Below are 20,200 nucleotides of genomic sequence, written 5' to 3'. Positions count from 1 at the left end.
CAGCTCCCCTCTAACCACTGCCTTCAGCGGCTCCCAGACCACTCCCTCCTGGACCTCCCCATTATCATTGAGTTCCAAGTACTTTTCAATACACCCCCTCACCCTTAGACACACCCCCTCATCCGACATTAGTCCCATGTCCAACGGTGGACGCCGTTCTTTTTCCTCCCCTATCTCCAAGTCCACCCAATGTGGAGCGTGATCCGAAATAGCTATGGCCGTATACTCCGTCCCCCTCACCTTCGGGATCAGCGCCTTCCCAAAACAAAAAAGTCTATTCGCGAATAAACTTTGTGGACATAGGAGAAAAACGAAAACTCCTTACTCCTAGGTCTACTAAATCTCCATGGGTCTACTCCTCCCATCTGCTCCATAAAGTCTTTAAGCACCTTGGCTGCTGCCGGCCTCCTTCCAGTCCTGGACCTCGATCTGTCCAGCCCTGGTTCCAGCACCGTGTTAAAATCTCCACCTCCACCCACCTCTAGGTCCAGGATACATCCTAACATGCGCCTCATAAAGTTGGCATCATCCCAGTTTGGGGCATATACGTTGACTAAGACCACCGCCTCCCCCTGTAATTTGACACTCACCATCACGTATCTGCCCCCACTATCCGCCACTATGGTCTTTGCCTCAAACATTACCCGCTTCCCCACTAATATAGCCACCCCCCTGTTTTTCACATCTAGCACCGAATAAAACACCTGCTCCACCCATCCTTTGCGTAGTCTAACCTGGTCTATCAGTTTCAAATGCGTCTCCTGTAACATAACCACATCTGCCTTAAGTTTCTTTAGGTGTGCGAGTACCCGTGCCCTCTTTATCGGCCCGTTCAGCCCTCTCACATTCCACGTGATCAGCCAGGTTGGGGGGCTCTTTACCCCCCCCCCCCCCCCTTGTTGATTAGCCATCCCCTTTTACCCAGCTCCTCACCCGGTTCCCACGCAGCTGTGTCCCCCCCAGGCGGTGCCCCCCCCGCCCTGCCCACCCCACCCCATACCAGCTCCCCCTTCTCCCCAGCAGCAGCAACCCAGTAGATCCCCCCCGCTAGATCCCCCACGAGCGTAGTTACACCCCCCATGTTGCTCGCCGAAGTCAGCAAACTCTGGCCGACCTCTGCTTCCCCCCGTGACCTCGTCTCGCACCGTGCGACACCCCCTCCTTCCTGCTTCCCTATTCCCGCCATAATTATCATAGCGTGGGAACAAAGCCCCGCCCCCAATGGCCAACGCCCCCAACTCCTCCACCTCCCTTCCTCCCTCCCCCACAACCTGTGGAAGAGAGAAGAGTTACCGGGTCGCAGGATTAACAACATAAAAATCATCTCTCCCCTCTTTGCCCCCCATATTCGCCCCACCACTTTGTCTCGAACGTTCTTTTTTAATAACCCACTCATTCCAATTTCTCTTCAACAATAAATGTCCACGCCTCATCCGCCGTTTCAAAGTAGTGGTGCTTCCCTTGATATGTGACCCACAGTCTTGCCGGCTGCAGCATTCCAAATTTGATCTTTTTATGAAGCACCGCCTTGGCCCGATTAAAGCTCGCCCTCCTTCTCGCCACCTCCGCACTCCAGTCTTGATATACGTGGATCACCGCGTTCTCCCATCTACTGCTCCGAGTTTTCTTTGCCCATCTTAGGACCATCTCTCTGTCCTTAAAACGGAGGAATCTCACCACTATGGCTCGAGGAATTTCTCCAGCCCTCGGTCTTCGCGCCATAACTCGATAGGCTCCCTCCACCTCCAGCGGACCCGTCGGGGCCTCCGATCCCATCAACGAGTGCAGCATCGTGCTCACATATGCCCCGACGTCCGCCCCTTCTGTACCTTCAGGAAGACCAAGAATCCTTAAATTCTTCCTCCTCGCATTATTCTCCAGCACCTCCAGCCTTTCCACACATCGTTTATGGTGTGCCTCGTGCATCTCCATCTTCACCACCAGGCTCTGTATATCGTCCTCGTTCTCGGCAGCCTTTGCCTTCACGACCCGAAGCTCCCGCTCCTGGGTCTTTTGCTCATCTTTTAGCCCTTCAATCGCCTGTAATATCGGGGCCAACAGCTCCTTCTTCATCTCCTTTTTAAGCTCTTCCACGCAGCGTTTCAAAAACCCGTGTTGTTCAGGGCCCCATATTAAACTGCCAGCTTCCGACGCCATCTTGGTTTTTGCTTGCCTTCCTTGCCGCTGCTCTAAAGGATCCACCGCAATCCGGCCACTTTCCTCTCCTTTTTCCATCCGTATCCAGGGGGGATTCCCTTCTGGTTTACCGTACAGTGCTTTTAGCCGTTAAAATTGCCGTTGGGGCTCTTATTAAGAGCCCAAAAGTCCGTTCCACCGGGAGCTGCCGAAACGTGCGACTTAGCTGGTCATCGCCGCACCCGGAAGAAGACAAAAGACATTAATAACAACTACTCGAATTTATCCAGCAAGATATTGAGCGGAGGAAAGGTTGGTGGGAATGGAGGGAGTGGAAGTTACAATCAAAACTGGACATTGAGTCCCTGAAAGGACAGGCACAGTGACCGAGTGATGATGGGCACAGAGTGAATGGTAGGAAAGAGCGGTCGGGCCTTTATGTGTGCAACAGAAGCAAGAGGGGTCACTCAGATGTTGTGAAGTGAAGCCAGGGATTGATTCCAAACATGGATGAGAGTTCTGATGTTGCCAGTGTGCTGAAAGGGGATTGGGAGTGTGTGAGTGATGTTGGCAGGCTGGCTGAGAGGTGGCAATTTGGGTGATGGAGAGAGCACTGAGCGTAGCTCAAACAGTCCACCGTGGCTTGACGTCTTCTGTGTTTGGTTACAGATAGGAGCCATTGGACTCGAGGCCGGAGATCAAAGAATATCTCCTCAACCCCTGTTGCACTGTTGTTACTGTGTGGATTATTTGGACTGATACAAAATGTCAAATGTTTCAGATGTAAACATACAGCCAGTAGAGTACAGAGATACTGACCTCTTCACTGCGTCCCCCAATAAAGGACAGGTTCACTGGATTGCATTACATACTCTGCCTAATATTTCTCAAATGTTTTGTTTGGCAGATCGAAATGAGTGTTTGGAGGCAAATGGGAAGTGCTCTGATTATTGCTGGGATCTGCCTTTGGGTTATGAGTGTGCTTGTCCAACTGGATTGGACCTGATAAATCATTTCATTTGTGAAGGTGAGTTTACCTACAGCTGATTAAAAGTATTCTAGCTATAAGTGGTACATGAAGTTTACCTTTTGAGGGCAGAAGAACAATTAAGATTATGTTGGGTGAGTGTTACCACATAAAGATGGCGGCACAGTGGTCAGCACTGCTGCCTCCGCACCTGGGATCCGGGTTAAATTCCAGCCTAGGGTGACTGTCTATGTGGAGTTTGCACTTTCTCCCCGTGTCTGCGTGGGTTTCCTTCGGGAGCTCTGGTTCCCTCCCACAGTCCAATGTAATGGGCCAGGGATTAGAGAACCCCAAAGTGTATCATGGAGTTCACCTGACCCATAACTTTTAATAGATTGTGGTATGGGGAGCACATGGCCCACTCTACAGGTGTGGTACAGCAGAAATGGAAAAGTAATTTTTAAAGCAAAACAATGTTTATTCTATGAACTACAGTTAACCTTTTTAAAACATAGTGAACATCTTAGCAGCCATCAATTCAAATACAACCCCCAAAAAATACAACACTAAGTAATGATTTGAGCTTTCCTTTTAACATCCATTCGTCTTAACCAGAAGCACATCAGGTTAAAGTCACTACTGAAAACATTTATAATTCTGAATTCACCAAATGATCAAGTGATAGTCTTTTGATGGCAGAGAGAACAGCAGCACACCTGCTTGGTCTGGCTTCAGCTCCAACACTGAAAATGAAACTAAAGCACACCCTGCAGCAAACAGCCTAAAACGAAAGTAAAAAAGCTGACAGACAGCCCAGTTACACCCACTCTCTGACATCACTGCAGTAGTAAACACCCATTTCTTAAAAGTACTCTCACTACAGATATTTATATACACACCCATTTATAAACACCCATTTCTTAAAGGTACCCTCACATGACACCTCACCCCCAAGAAAATAAAATAAACCATCAACTTCAAAATGGTTTCATGAAATGAAAATGAAAATCGCTTATTGTCACAAGTAGGCTTCAAATGAAGTTACTGTGAAAAGCCCCTAGTCGCCACATTCCGGCACCTGTTCAGGGAGGCTGGTACGGGAATTGAACCGTGCTGCTGGCCTGCCTTGGTCTACTTTAAAAGCCAACGATTTAGCCCAGTGTGCTAAACCAGCCCCTTTTCACCTTTTCAATATCCTTTAAGAAATGCACACAGTAAATATACTTTTTCATTTCAAAAAACAACACCAGCAAACAGGTATAATATAATACATTTTTTGTTGTTGTTTTTCTCCCTCCAACTGAAATCCTTCTCGATTGAAAATGAAATGAAAATCGTTTATTGTCACAAGTAGGCTCCAAATGAAGTTACTGTGAAAAGCCCCTAGTCGCCACATTCCGGCGCCTGTTCGGGGATGCTGGTACGGGAATTGAACCGTGCTGCTGGCCTGCCTTGTTCTGCTTTCAAAGCCAGCGATTTAGCCCTGTGCTAAACTGTCCCTGAGATTGACAGTCTCTTTGAACAAGAAGGTCTCTGCACGATCCATCCATTTCTCTACGCCTCGGCATTTCTCTTTAAAGTCAAGTACTTTAGTTCAATCTGATCTCAGAGTCCCTTGTAATTCTCCAACACATGAGCATTGGTTATCACAGCTTTCAGGCAGTCAAATGCCTATTGAAACCCCGCTGTCCACTGGAATTTTTTACGTTTCTTCAGCAAGTCTATGAGTGGAGCAATCATGCTACAAAACGTTTGCACAAATGTTTGATCAAATCCACTCATGCCAAGAAATCGCATTATTTCCCTTTGTCTTGAGGGTATTGAAAACTCCTCAATAACTGTTGGTTTCACATCCCGTGTGACCATTCGACCCTGTCCGATTGTATGGCCATGAAAAGTGACTTGGGCCTTTCCAAATTCACTTTAGGCTAGGTTTATCACCAAACCCGCCTCCTGAAGTAGATCGAATAACTCCATCAGATGTTTTAAATGTTCTGTCCATGTTTGGCTGAAAATTACCACAATTGGGTAATCCTGAAACAAATTTGTTAGTTAACCGTTGAAATGTGGCTGGTGCGATTTTCATGCCAAATGGCATAACTTTGAATTGGTATATACCATCTGGAGTCACAAAAGTCACAAATCTCCTTCGCCCTTTCAGATAAAGGTACCTGCCGGTAACCAGTAAATCCAGTTTGGAAATAAAAGCTGATTATCACACCTTCTCAATGCAGTCCTCCCAGCGTGGGATAGGATAAGAGTCTGTTCTTGTAACTGCATTAACCTTTCTATAGTCCACACACAATCGTTGGGTACTGTCCGGTTTCGTTACCATCACTAATGTTGAGCTCCATTGGCTGCAACCCACTTCCATTATGCCATTTTTAAGTACACTTTCAATTTCTTTGTTAACCAGTGCCAATTTTAAAGGGTTAATCTATATGGATGTTGTTTGATTGGAACAGCATTTCCCACATCTACATCATGTATAGCCATTTTAGTACTTCCCAATTTATCTCTACAAACTTGCCCATGTGATATCAATAACTCTGTCGGGTCAGTCTGTTTTTCCTCGGAAAATAACTCAACAATTTATCCCAATTTTTAAGAACATCCTCGTTTTCCAATTTAATTTGAGGTATGTCAAATTCACAGTCATCTGGATTTGGTTCGTCACTGAGTTAGAATCATTAAAACCTCCTCCTTTTTCTCCTTCCCTTTCAAAGTACCTTTTAAGCATATTCACATGATAAACTCGGTGAGTCTTCCTTCTATCTGGTGCTTTTTTTTTAATAAACAATTTTAATGAGGTATTTTTTGGCATTGTAAACAGTAGAATTACAAAACGAGAAAACAAAACGACTGTACAGTAAACAAAGTACATAGTGCAATTGCCGTAGCCAGCCCCACCCAGATCTGCCTAATTGACCCTATACTACATTCCCCTCTCCGCAAAGAAGTCAATGAATGGTTGCCACCTCTGGGCGAACCCTAACAATGACCCTCTCAAGGTGAACTTGATTTTCTCTAAGCCCAGGAAAATCGCCATGTCTGACAGCCAGGCTTCCGACTCCAGGGGCTTTGAGTTCCTCCAAGCTAGAAGTATCCGTCTCCGGGCTACCAGGGAAGCAAAGGCCAAGACGTCAGCCTTTTTCTCCCCCTGGACTTCCGGGGCCTCTGAAACCCCAAGAATCGCCACCTCTGGACTCATTGCCACCCTTGTGTTCAATACTCTAGACATGACTTGCTCGAACCCCTGCCAGTATCTCCTAAGTTTTGGACAAGCCCATGGTCTGCCGATCCTCTCAGACACTTCACGCACTTGTCCTCTACGCCGAAGAATCTGCTCATCCGGGACACTGTCATTTTGGCCCGGTGGACGATCTTAAATTGAATCAGGCTAAGCCTGGCACATGTTGCAGTCCCGTTAACCCTGCTCAGCCTCCCACAGGCCTTCCTCAAACTCCCCTCCCAACTCCTCCTCCCATTTATGCCTCAGCTCCTCGGTCTGCATCTCCTCCGCCCCCATGAGCTCCTTGTAAATATCCAAGACACTTCCCTCCCCCACCCATCCTCTAGACACTACCCTATCTTGGATCCCCCTCAGTGGCAAGAGTGGAAAAGATGGCACCTGCCTACGCAAAAAGTCCCGCACCTGAATATACCGGAATTCATTCCCCCTCGTCAACCCAAACTTGGCCTCGAGCGCCCTCAAGCTAGGGAAGCTCCCTCCCAGAAACAAATCGCCCATTCGCTCAATCCCCGCCCTCCGCCATACCCGAAACCCCCCCCGTCCAACCTCCCCGGGGCAAACCGATGGTTGTCATATATCGGGGACCAGACCGATGCTCTCACGTGCCTCCTCCACTGTCCCCAGATCCGAAGGGCCGCTACCACTACAGGACTGGTGGAGAAGCGCGCCGGCGGGAACGGCAGAGGTGCCGTCACCAACGCCCCCAGACTGGTACCCCTACATGAGGCTGCCTCAACCCGCTCCCAAGCCGACGTCCACCCCACCACCCACTTCCTTATCATGGCTTTGTTAGCCGCCCAATAATAATTGCTGAAATTCGGCAGTGCAAGCCTCCCTTCCCCCCCAGTTCCGCTCGAGCATCACCCTCTTCACCTTGATCCAAAAACCTTAACCAGCAGTGGCCCCAATATCCCGGAGAACTTTTTATAAAATTTAACCGGGCACCCATCTGGCCCCGGGCCTTTACCTGACTGCATGGCCTGTAAGCCCTCAAATATCTCCTCAGCTCCGATCGAGGCGCCCAGCCCTTCTACTAGCTCCCTACCCACCTTTGGGAATGTCAGGCCGTCTAAGAAGTATCTCATCCCCTCTGGCCCCGTGGGGGGCTCCGAGCTATAGAGTGCTATCAAAGTCCTTGAAAGCCCTGTTCACACCCGCTGCATCCCCTACCAAGGTACCGCCTCCACCCACCACTTTACCTATTGCCCTAGCCGCCTCCCTCTTTCTGAGCTGCTGAGCCAGCGTCCTGCTGGCTTTCTCTCCATGTTCATATACCGCACACCTCGCCTTTCTGAGCTGCTCCACTGCCTTACCCGTGGACACTGCCCCAAACTCCGCCTGCAGCCTACTCCGCTCCCTCAAGAGCTCCGCACTAGGGTTCTCCGCATACCTCCTGTCAATCTGCAGGATCTCCGCTAACAGTCGGTCCATTTCTGCCCTGTCCGTTTTGTCTCTGTGAGCCCGGATTGAAATCAGCTCCCCTCTCACCACTGCCTTGAGCGCCTCCCACACCACCCGTTGCTGAGACTTCCCCTGTATCGTTGACCTGCAGGTAGTTTTGTACACACTTCCTCACCCTCTCGCACACCCTTTCGTCCGCCAGCAGTCCCACATCCAGCCTCCTGCGGGCACTGGAAGCTTTCTTCACTCACCTGTTACTCGACCCAATGCGGGGCATGGTCGGAAATGGTGATTGCCGAATATTGCACATCCACCACCCCTGTCAGTAGATCCCTACTCAGTATTTAAAAAATTGATCCGGGAGTAGACCCTATGGACATGCGAGAAAAAGGAGAACTCCTTCCCTGTCGGCCTTTCAAACCTCCACGGGTCGACCCCCCCCCCCCCCCCCCCCCCCCCCCATCTGCTCCATGACTCCCTCAGCTCTTTTCCCATTGCTGACACTCTGCCTGTTTTGAGCACGACCGGTCCAGGCCTGGATCAATAACTGTATTGAAGTCCCCTCCCATAATCAGCTTGTGGGAATCCAGGTTGGGTATCTTCCCCAGCACCCTCTTTATGAAATCCGCATCATCCCAGTTTGGCGCATATATGTTGACCAGGACCACCTTCCAGCTTCCCGCTAACCATAACGTAGCGACTTCCCTATCTGGTGTTTTTACCACATAATTCACCTCACTTAATTTCCTTTCAATCTGATAAGGTCCACAAAACCTAGCTTTTAAAGGCTCACCTTCCACTGGTAACAATACTAAAACTTTATCTCCACTGGCAAAATTACGAACTTTGGATTTCTTGTCCACGACCCATTTCATCACATTTTGTGCAACTTTCAAATGTTGTCTAGCCAATTCACCTGCTCTATTTAATCGTTCCCTAAAATTTGACACTTAATCCAATAATGCAAGTTCTGCTTTCTCACTCACCAATTTTTCCTTAATCAATTTAAGTGGTCTTCTTACCTCATGACTAAATATTAGTTCAAAAGGACTAAATTTGGTTGACTCATTAGGAGCATCCCTAATTGCAAACAGTACGAATGGAATTCCTTTGTCCCAATCCTCTGGATAATCTTGACAATAAGCCCTCAACATTGTCTTTAATGTCTGATGCCATCTTTCTAACGCTCCCTGCGATTCTGAATGGTATGCAGTTGATTTAAATTGTTTTATTCCTAAGCTATCCATAACTTTGAGGAAAAATTTGATCCTTGATCTGATTGTATTTCTGTGGGTAGTCCATATCTAGTAAAAAATTTAAGTAACTCCTCCACAATCTTTTTAGCTGTAATATTACGTACTGGAATGGCCTCTGGAAACCTAGTAGACACATCCATTATTGTCAAAAGATATTGATTCCCACTTTTTGTTTTAGGAAGCGGTCCTACGCAATCAATTGGGGCCCTTGTAAAAGGTTCCTCAAATGCTGGAATGGGTATTAGGGGCGCTGGTTTTATCACTGCTTGAGGTTTCCCTATCAGTTGACATGTGTGACATGATTGACATAATTTAACTACATCTTCATGTAGTCCAGGCCAATAAAAATGTTTTGGGATTTTAGCTTGAGTTTTCCTTATTCCCAAATGACCTCCCACTTGTATCTCATGTGCAACTCACAACACCTCCTTTCTGTACCCTACCGGCAATACTACTTGATGAACTTCTGCCCACTTTTCATCCGCCTGCATATGTACAGGTCTCCATTTTCTCATCAAGACATCACATTTACGGTAATAACACTCTGGTATACACGCAGATTCCGCTTTCGTGTATGCTTTTTGATACAGCCGTTTTATTTCTACATCTTTCTGTTGTAATTCCGCCAATTTTCCTGAACTAAAAATATCCACCTCATCCTCCCTGTTCTTGTTCTTTTTCAACCCATCTGATCAAATATTGTTTCTGATAATTGCACTTCAACTTCATCTTCACTCTTTGATTTCTCCTGTGACTTTGCGACCTTGTTACTACATAATCCGGAAAAATCCCAGGATATTCGTCCTTCAACACTTCAGTTGTCTGATTTTCCACTGGCTTATCAACCACAGTAGGCATCACTCCCACCTGCGATCCAGCTATATCATTACCCAAGATAAACTGTATTCCTGGACAAGATAGTTTCTCTATTACTCCTACTACCACTTCACGACTCTTCACTGGACTTTCCAACCTTACCTTATATAATTGAACACTACTCCTCTCACCCTGAATTCCACATATTACCTACCACCTTTTCTGGCAACATTCTTCACAAACCACATAATTCCTCATCTCTTACCATTAAAGATTGACTAGCTCCCGTATCTCTTAAAATTGTGACTTCTTTACCTACTCCTCCTGATACACATGAGTAAACTTTACCCACATAAGTAAATTCTTTAAAGCGATCTGGCACCTTCTTATCAATCACCTCTTGATCAGTCTGTACAATTGTTTGCACCTCCTTCGCTTCACTTGCGCTTTCCTTTACCACTTTAACAAACCCCACTGTCTCATCCTGTTTTACCACATCAGCCTTCCCAGTGCTTTTCTTCAACCACCAACACTGTGACTTTACACGGCCTAGTTTATTACAGTGAAAACATTTGAAACTTTTCATGTCGCTTCCACCCTCCTGGATTTCTTTTTTAATCTGAGATACACTCTCCTTATTATCTCCCATCAGATCACCTTTACCGTTACCACTTGAGTATTTCTCATGTCCCCAGTTTCTATCCCTCACAGGCTGAAACTGATGTCGGAAACCAAGCTTTGATTTATGAACTAATTCATAATCATCTGCCATTTCTGCTGCTAACCTCGCAGTTTTAACCCTCTGCTCTTCCACATGAATTCTCACTACGTCAGAAATTGAATTTTTAAACTCCTCCAAAAGTATAATTTCTCTGAGAGCTTCATACGTTTGGTCTATTTTCAAAGCCCTTATCCACCTATCAAAATTACTCTATTTGAGCCTTTCAAACTCCATGTATGTTTGACCAAATTATTTCCTTAAATTTCTAAAACTTTGTCTGTAAGCTTCAGGCACTAGTTCATATGCACCTAAGATGGATTTTTTCACCTCCTCATACGTCCCAGATACCTCCTCCGGTAGTGATGCAAACACTTCACTAGCTCTACCTACCAGCTTTGTTTGAATCAGTAATACCCACATGTCCAGTGGCCATTTCATTTGTTTAGCCACCTCCTCAAATGAAATGAAAAAGGCTTCTATCTCCTTCTCATAAACCTTGCCAATGCTTGGACATTTTTAAATAGATCCCCACCAAGCCTTCGACTGTGACGCTCTTTCTAACTATCCTCATCATTATCATCCAACTGTACGTATCCCTTTACGTCTGCCAATTTTAACTGACTGTTATGTTTCATGGCCATTTTCTGAAGTTCAAACTCTCGTTATTTTTTTCCCTGATCTGTATCTCCCTTTCTCTTTCTTTTTGTTCTGCTACGGCTATTCTTTCTTTTCTCCTTTCTTCTCTCTCCTTTTCTTTTCCCTCCCCCTCTCTTTCTCTTTCTCTTTCCGCTCTATCTCTTTCTTTTTCCGCTCTCTCTCTCTTTTTCCTCTCTTTTGTATTGAAGCTGTGTTAATTCTTTCTCGTGTTCCATTTGTTTAATTTGCAACTGAATTTTTGCCATTTCCAATGAGCCAAACTGTATCTCAGACAATTTTAAATGCTTAACCACTGGCATAATTACCTCATCTTTTCGCATCTTGTTAACTGCAATGTTTTTGCCAAATCTAACAGTCTGCTTTTAGTCTCTGTCCGTAAGGTACTGCGTGTGACCGTCTTCACCCCCAAAAACTTCTGAGCCTTTGAAAGGGCCATTGTCCACAACACACTCCCTACTAAACTAGAATACCACACCTGAAAAGCAACCACAATCTGCTCATCCCTCACTGTCTTTAAGTTCACTAAGCCAATCCAATAGATAAACTTTTCATAGAAGTTACAGTGCAGAAGGAAGCCATTCGGCCCATCGAGTCTGCACCGGCTCTTGGAAAGACCACCCTATCCAAGCCCACACCTCCACCCTATCCCCAGAACCCAGTAACCCCACCCAACACTCAGGGCAATTTTGGACACTAAGGGCAATTTAGTATGGCCAATTCACCTAACCTGCACATCTTTGGACTGTGGGAGGAAACCGGAGCACCCGGAGGAAACCCACGCACACACGGGGAGAACGTGCAGACTCTGCACAGACAGTGACCCAAGCCGGGAATCGAACCTGGGATCCTGGAGCTGTGAAGCAATTGTGCTAACCACTATGCTACCGTGCTGTCCCCCTCGAGCCCCCAATTTGTTATGGGCCAGGAATTAGAGAACCCCAAAGTGTATCTTGGAGTTCACCTGACCCACAACTTTTAATAAATTGTGGTATGGGGAGCACACGGCCCACTCTACAGGTGTGGTACAGCAGAAATGGAAAAGTATTTTTAAAAGCAAAACAATGTTTATTCTATGAACTCAAGTTAATCTTTTTAAAACATACGGTGAACATCTTTGCAACCATCAATTCAAATACAACCCCAAAGAGTACAACACTAAGTAATGATTTAAGCATTCCTTTTAACATCCATCAGACTTAAAAACACCTTTTACCAGAAGCACATCAGGTTAAAGTCACTACTGAAAACATTTATAATTCTGAATTCACCAAATGATCAAGAGATAGTCTTTTGATGGCAGAGAGAACAGCAGTACACCTGCTTGGTCTGGCTTCAGCTCCAACACTGAAAACGAAACTAAAACACACCCTGCAGCAAACAGCCTAAAACTAAAGTAAAAAGCTGACAGACAGCCCAGCTCCACCCACTCTCTGACATCACTGCAGTAGTAAACACCCAATTTTATTAAAGGTACTCTCACTACAGATATTTATATACACACCCATTTATAAACACCCATTTCTTAAAGAAACTCTCACATGACACCAAAGATGTGTAGATTAGGTGGATTGGCTTTGTTAAATTGTCCCTTAGTGTTCAAACCGTAGTTGGGCTTACGGGGATAGGGCGGGGGAGTGGGCCTGGGTGGGGTGCTCTTTCAGGGGGCCGGTGTGGACTAGATGGGCCGAATGGCCTACTGCACTGTACAGAGAGGGGCAACAGCGGCAGGAAGAAATAAAATGGTAACTATTCACAGCTCTGCTGTGTAATAAATTTAAAAACATGAAACCAGGTTACGAATTGTGTCTGTCAATGTATGAAATATTGGAAATAAAATCAAAGAAGCACTAATTAATTATATATTGCTTCGATAAATTCTGGTACATTAGAATTTCATCTCTAATTATTGAAGTTTGAATTAAGCTTGATCCCTGCAAGCGGGAGAAACAGGAAACGAGAAGAGGGAGGGACATAAAATAAATATTTAGAGGGATTGAAATATGCAAAGCCAGATTGTTTAAACTTTATCAAGTGGGCGGCATGGTGGTGCGTTCATTGATCAGCATTTAATTCAGTAATATGTTGTGTTCCTCTTCAGATGTGGATGATTGTAGAAACTCTGATATGTGTGACCAAATTTGTGTTAACCTGCATGGATCGTACACGTGCAACTGTTACCAGGGATACCAAAAGAATCCACACACTGGCACTTGCCAAGCTACAGGTATGTTGTTATTCTTTAAATAACATCTTTAAACATCATTTCCCTCTTTAAACCTTTGGTCCCCTTGTCATTTGGGAAAAGGACGAATTAGATGTAGTGCAGCGAGTACTGAAATTAAAAACAGGTAATGGTTTGATGATCAGTCTTTGATCTTTATGGACTTCCGGTAACGGGGATGTGCTGAGCGGACGCACGGAAGGCGGAAGATGGAGTTTAACCCTGAAAAGTGTGAGGTTGTCCATTTTGGAAGGACAAATATGAATGCGGAATACAGGGTTAACGGTAGAATTCTTGGCAATGTGGAGGAGCAGAGAGATCTTGGTGTCTATGTTCATACATCTTTGAAAGTTGCCACTCAAGTGGATAGAGCTGTGAAGAAGGCCTATGGTGTGCCCGCGTTCATTAACAGAGGGATTGAATTTAAGAGCCGTGAGGTGATGATGCAGCTGTACAAAACTTTGGTAAGGCCACATTTGGAGTACTGTGTACAGTTCTGGTCACCTCATTTTAGGAAGGATGTGGAAGCTTTGGAAAAGGTGCAAAGAAGATTTACCAGGATATTACCTGGAATGGAGAGTAGGTCTGACGAGGAAAGGTTGAGGGTGCTAGGCCTTTTCTCATTAGAACGGAGAAGGATGAGGGGCGACTTGATAGAGGTTTATAAGATGATCAGGGGAATAGATAGAGTAGCCAGTCAGAGACTTTTTCCCCGGGTGGAACAAACCATGACAAGGGGACATAAATTTAAGGTGAAAGGTGGAAGATATAGGAGGGATATCAGAGGTAGGTTCTTTACCCAGAGAGTAGTGGGGGCATGGAATGCACTGCCTGTGGAAGTAGTTGAGTCGGAAACATTAGGGACCTTCAAGCAGCTATTGGATAGGTACATGGATTACGGTAAAATGATATAGTGTAGATTTATTAGTTCTTAAGGGCAGCACGGTAGCATTGTGGATAGCACAATTGCTTCACAGCTCCAGGGTCCCAGGTTCGATTCCGGCTTGGGTCACTGTCTGTGCGGAGTCTGCACGTCCTCCCCGTGTCTGCGTCGGTTTCCTCCGGGTGCTCCGGTTTCCTCCCACAGTCCAAAGATATGCAGGGTAGGTGGATTGGCCATGATAAATTGCCCTTAGTGTCCAAATTTGCCCTTGGTGTTGGGTGAAGGTGTTGGGTTTGGGTGGGGTGCTCTTTCCGAGAGCCGGTGCAGACTCGGGGGGGGGGGGGGGGGGGGGGGGGGGCGCGCGAATGGCCTCCTTCTGCACTGTAAATTCAATGATAATCTATGATTAATCTAGGACAAAGGTTCGGCACAACATCGTGGGCCGAAGGGCCTGTTCTGTGCTGTATTTTCTATGTTCTATGTCCTAGGAGATCGATTTTAGGCAATTTTATCCGAAATAGCCAGCCAGAACCGAGGGGAAAAAAGAGCATCATCTCATCACCCTCTTCAACCTACATACAAAGATATAAGATATTTGCTGAAATGCCAAACAACAGCTGTACCAGAGGTCGCAAGGAAAAGAGGCAACAGAAGCCTGGAGAAATGGTGGACCCATGAGGTGAGGAAGCCCCAGCAGCACCTGAAGGAGAGGGGCCAACAAACCGTGCAAGGAACTGCCCTTGCTGGAGGGCTGCTGGAGGAAGTTCCTCACCAGAGAGCTAAAGGAGTTCCAGGAGGACATCAGGCTTGGAGTCCTGGCAGCAGTCAAGATAGCAGCCACTGACTTCCGGTGGCGGCTGTGAAGGAGTAAGTCGCACATTTGGTGGCTCCCGCTCTGGTCGGACTTTTGGACCTTTCCCCCCGACTTTGTTCCGGTTTTAAACTGTAAATTCGAAGGCTCAGGCAATTGGGCACCGTTTCCACGTATCGGTGTATGGAGAAAAGAACCAGAAGTGCACGAAAAGGCAGAAATAAAAAGACAGGCAAGATCTGTGCTGAAGCTGCAGCAGGAGACAGCATGGCCGAGGACCGGACCCCTGGTGTGTCGGCCCAGCGATCAACGGAGCAGTTGATGCAGGTCATCCAGGACGGCTTTGCCAAGCAGAAACGGGACTGTCTGGACCCGATTAAAGAGTCGATTAATCGGCTGGAGCACAGATTGGACGCCCAGGATCGGGCGATCCAGAAGGTTGAGAAGGCGCTGACTGAGCAGGAGGAGCATCACACAGCGGTGGAGCTGGAGGTGGGGATGTTGAGGGACCAGCAGAAAAGGCTTCTGGAGAAGGTGGAGGATCTAGCGAGTAGATCCCGTCGGCAGAACTTAAGAATTGTCGGGCTCCCGGAGGGGTCTGAGGGAGCTGATGCTGGGGCATACATAGCGGGTATGTTTGAAAAGCTGCTGGGGGAGGGGACATTCTCCCGACCCTTGGAGGTGGACAGGGCGTATAGAGCGATTGCGAGGAAGCCGTGAACGGGGGACCCTCCGAGGCCAATGGTGGTGAGATTCCACAGATTCCTGGACAAGGAATGTATTCTTCAGTGGGCCAAACGAACGAGGAGCTGTAAGTGGGACAACAGTATGCTGCGGGTTTACCAGGACCTGAGTGTGGAGGTGGCAAGGAAAAGGGCAGGCTTCAACCAAGTTAAGTCAATCTTCTATAAGAAACAGGTGAAGTTTGGACTGCTGTATCCGGCTCATCTCTGGGTCACATATGAGGACCAGCATCATTATTTGGAGTCGCCCGAAGACGCGCTGGACTTCGCGAAAAGAAAAGGACTGGTGGTGGGCTGAGAACTTTCGAACTTTGATGCAATCTGTTGGCTCATATTGGGTTTTATTTCTCTTCTGTTTTTGAGTTCAGTTTAAGAAGGGGGCGAAAAGTTTTTCGTTTTCAGGTTTTCTTTTTAGTGAATGTTGGCAATGCCTTTTTGCTTAGATGTGCACTTTGTGGGATGGAGACGTGCTTGTTTGGGTTTTGGTGTTTTTCTTTCAGTTGGGTGATTGTGTGGGGATCGTTAGATGAGGGAATTTATTTGTATGAGCGGGGGGAGGGGAGTGAGGGAACAATAGGTGGGAGACTTTTTGGCACTGGGGGCGGGGTCCACCAAGCTAGCTGGGTGAGCTAGCTCATGGAAGTGCAGTGGGGGGGTGCATATGTTTAGTTTATTGTACGGGTTAGGTTTCAGAGTGGTGTTGCTAGGGGGGAGGAGGGGTAGTTGTTCTGCTGACGAGGGAGGGACTTCGGTTGAGGGGCAGAGAGGAGGTCGGTGCCGGGGGGCGGGCAGGAGGAGGCGCGGCGCTTGGGCTGGAGGCGGGCCCAAGAAAGCGGATGGTCGATCGGCAGAGGAGGGGGGGGCACTTTGCCCCCCAACTAGGCTGATCACCTGGAATGTTCGAGGGTTAAATGGGCTGGTTAAGAGGGCACGTGTGTTCGCGCACCTGAGGGGACTGAAGGCGGACGTGGTAATGCTGCAGGAGATGCACCTTAGAGTAGTGGACCAGGTTAGATTGAGGAAAGGCTGGGTCAGTCAGGTCTTCCACTCGGGGCTGGACACGAAGACTAGAGAGGTTGCGATCTTGATTAATAAGCGGGTGATATTTGAGGTGGGTAGACTAGTTTTGGATGTGGGAGGTCGATGTATCATGGTTAGTGGTAAGCTGGAGGGGTTGAAGGTAGTGCTGGTTAATGTATATGCCCCAAATTGGGATAACGTGGAATTTATAAAGAGGATGCTGGGGAAGATACCGGAAGTGGACTCGCACAAGCTGGTCATGGGAGGAGACTTGAATACAGTTATTGATCCCGGCTTGGACCGGTCAAGCTCAAACGGGCAGGGTGCCAGCAATGGCAAAGGAACTGAAAGGGTTCATAGAGCAGAAGGGGGGGGTGGATCCATGGAGATTTAGGCAGCCAAGGGTTCTACTCCCACGTGCATAACGTATAGGGCCCCACACCTCAGGAAGGACATACTGGCACTGGAGCGGTTCCAGCGGAGATTCACATGGATGATCCCAGGAATGGTAGGCCTAACATACGATGAACGTCTGAGGATCCTGGGATTATATTCATTGGAGTTTAGGAGGTTGAGGGGAGATCTAATAGAAACTTACAAGATAATGAATGGCTTAGATAGGGTGGATGTAGGGAAGTTGTTTCCATTAGCAGGGGAGACTAGGACCCGGGGGCACAGCCTTAGAATAAAAGGGAGTCACTTTAGAACAGAGATGAGGAGAAATTTCTTCAGCCAGAGAGTGGTGGGTCTGTGGAATTCATTGCCACAGAGGGCGGTGGAGGCCGGGACGTTGAGTGTCTTTAAGACAGAAGTTGATAAATTCTTGATTTCTCGAGGAATTAAGGGCTATGGAGAGAGAGCGGGTAAATGGAGTTGAAATCAGCCATGATTGAATGGTGGAGTGGACTTGATGGGCCGAATGGCCTTACTTCCGCTCCTATGTCTTATGGTCTTATGGTATACTCTCGGATCGATTTCTTTATTTTGGGTAGGGCCTTGCTGACAGGGGTGGTGGACACGGGGTACTCGGCGATCACAATCTCGGACCATGCTCCACACTGGGTTGACCTGCAGGTTAGTAAAGATAGCAATCAGCGCCTGCAATGGAGGTTAGATGTCGGGCTGTTGGCAGGCGAAGCGGTGTGTGAGAGGCTGAAGAAATGCATACAAAATTACCTGCAGGTAAATGATACGGGGGCGGTCTCAGCAGCGGTGGGAGACGCTGAAGGCACTGGTGAGAGGAGAGCTGATCTCGATCAGGGCTCTCGGGGACAGGACGGTCAGGACAGAGACGGACCGACTGGTAAAAGAGATTCTACAAGTCGACAGGAGGTACGCGGAGACTCCAGGCGGAGTTTGGCTTGTTAACCACAGTGAGGGCAGTGGAACAGCTCAGAAAGGCGAGGGGGTGATCTACGAGCACGGTGAGAAGGTTAGCAGGATGCTTGCACAGCAGCTCAGAAAGAGGAAGGTGGCTAGAGAAATAGGGAAAGTTATTGACGGGGATGGGAACTTGGTTGGGGATACGGCAGGGATGAGTAAGACGCTCAGGAATTTCTACAGCAGGCGGAACCCCCTGCGGGGCCTGAGGGGATGAGGCACTTCCTGGAGGGGCTGACTTTCCCAAAGGTGGACGGGAGCTGGTAGAAGGACTGGGGGCCCCGATCGGGTTGGAAGAGATAGTGGAGGGTGTAGTGTTGGGTGTTCTGATGTACAAATGAACCAACACGGTTGTATTTGGTACAACGCTGTTTTATTTCAACTTGTTATTTACAATTCTGTCTTGATACTCTGCACGTGGTGACTCCCTGTGTGTGATGTTAATCAGGTCCTGTCCTTGTCCTGGTCTCCAGATCTACTGGCCACCAGGTGTCGTGCTTCTTTTATCTTGTCTCTGTCCTTGTCTATGATTGGTTGTCGTGTTGTGTGTGCTGATTTGTCTGTTGGTGTGTCTATCATGATGTGTGTGTTTGAATATCATGACATCCCCCCTGTTTTTACAAACTTATGTGCCTACGTGGTTATAAATACGAATGTGTCGTGAGTGCATCTAAAAGTGTGTGTGCGTGATATTTGCAGCAGGTGCATGTGGCGTAACTATTCACATGGGGCGATGTCGGGTGTGTCATGCTAACGAGGTTGTACCATAACAAAACAGGAAGACGAAAAACTTTGAAGTGTGGTCCGGTCAAACGATATCTGGAATGATAAAACAGTAACATGTTACAATACAATAGTGTTTTAACTTTAACGTGTGAACAGTCTCATAAGTCCAATCTAGTAGGTGTGCGACGGATTCGGGTTGACCGTCTCAAGGGTGGGTCGAGAACCACCGGCTGAGGTGCGAGCCTGGCCACGGGTGGCGATGGAAGGGGCATGATCTGTAGCAGCTCCACAAAGTCATCCTCGGGAACCAGTGGAGGATCCGGCGTGTGTGCACTCTTCGGTTGCGAGCGTGGAAGGCGGCGAAGGGCTCGCCGATTGCGGCGACGCACTGATCCATCCGGCATGCGTATCAGAAACAAGAGGGGAGCCACACGTCGGAGAACTTCGGCAGGTGCTGACCAGCCACCATTTGGCAGATGAATGCGGACTTTATCCCCGGAGGACAGGGGGGGAAGATCAGTCGCCCTTGTATCATACAGACTCTTCTGGCGATCACGCTGCAGTTGCATCTTGTGCAGTACCTTAGCATGGTCCGTTGTTGGTGTCAGGATGGAAGGCACAGTTGTCCTGAGGGTGCGACCCATCACTAGCTGTGCTGGCGAGAGACCCGTGGCTAGCGGGGCCGATCGATAGGCCAGCAGGGCGACGTGAAAGTCCGATCCGGCAGCAGAGGAGCCGCTTGGCAATGTGAACGCCTTTTTCCACCTTTCCATTTGACTCTGGATGTAGAGGGCTGGATGTTGCGTGTGTGAAACCATATGATGCGGCAAAGGACGACCATTCACGGCTGGCGAAACAGGGCCCATTGTCCGACATGACAGTCATCGGAATGCCGTGGCGAGCAAAGGTGTCCTTGCAGGCCCTGATGACTGCAGACGACGTCAGATCGTGTAGGGGTATGACTTCTGGGTAATTGGAGAAGTAGTCTATGATGATAATATAGTCCATGCCAAGCGCGTGAAATAGGTCGACACCCACCTTCGCCCAGGGGGACGTCACAAGCTCATGGGGCAGAATCGTCTCAGGAGGTTGCGCCGGCTGAAACCTCTGGCAGGTTGTGCAATTGAGTACCATGTTGGCAATATCGTCATTAATGCCCGGCCAATATACCACCTCTCAGGCCCTCCGTCTGCACTTCTCGACTCCCAA

The 20,200-nt window shown here is 47.8% G+C and overlaps 1 protein-coding gene across 4 annotated transcripts in view; it reads left to right on the top strand.

Moving 5' to 3' along the window:
* The window catches only part of LOC140395297 (very low-density lipoprotein receptor-like), a 129,307-nt gene that overhangs the window by 27,161 nt on the left and 81,946 nt on the right, over positions 1 to 20,200 (top strand). For all 4 annotated transcript variants that reach the window (XM_072482893.1, XM_072482891.1, XM_072482890.1 and 1 more), the window contains exons 3-4: positions 3,044 to 3,163; positions 13,306 to 13,431. In XM_072482893.1, the coding sequence (XP_072338994.1) occupies positions 3,044 to 3,163; positions 13,306 to 13,431 (246 nt within the window). The remainder of the gene's footprint in view (positions 1 to 3,043; positions 3,164 to 13,305; positions 13,432 to 20,200) is intronic.

The sequence above is a fragment of the Scyliorhinus torazame genome, chromosome 18 (genome assembly GCF_047496885.1).
Source record: "Scyliorhinus torazame isolate Kashiwa2021f chromosome 18, sScyTor2.1, whole genome shotgun sequence".
Classification (NCBI taxonomy): domain Eukaryota; kingdom Metazoa; phylum Chordata; class Chondrichthyes; order Carcharhiniformes; family Scyliorhinidae; genus Scyliorhinus; species Scyliorhinus torazame.
This window is presented reverse-complemented; position numbering and strand designations above follow the sequence as displayed.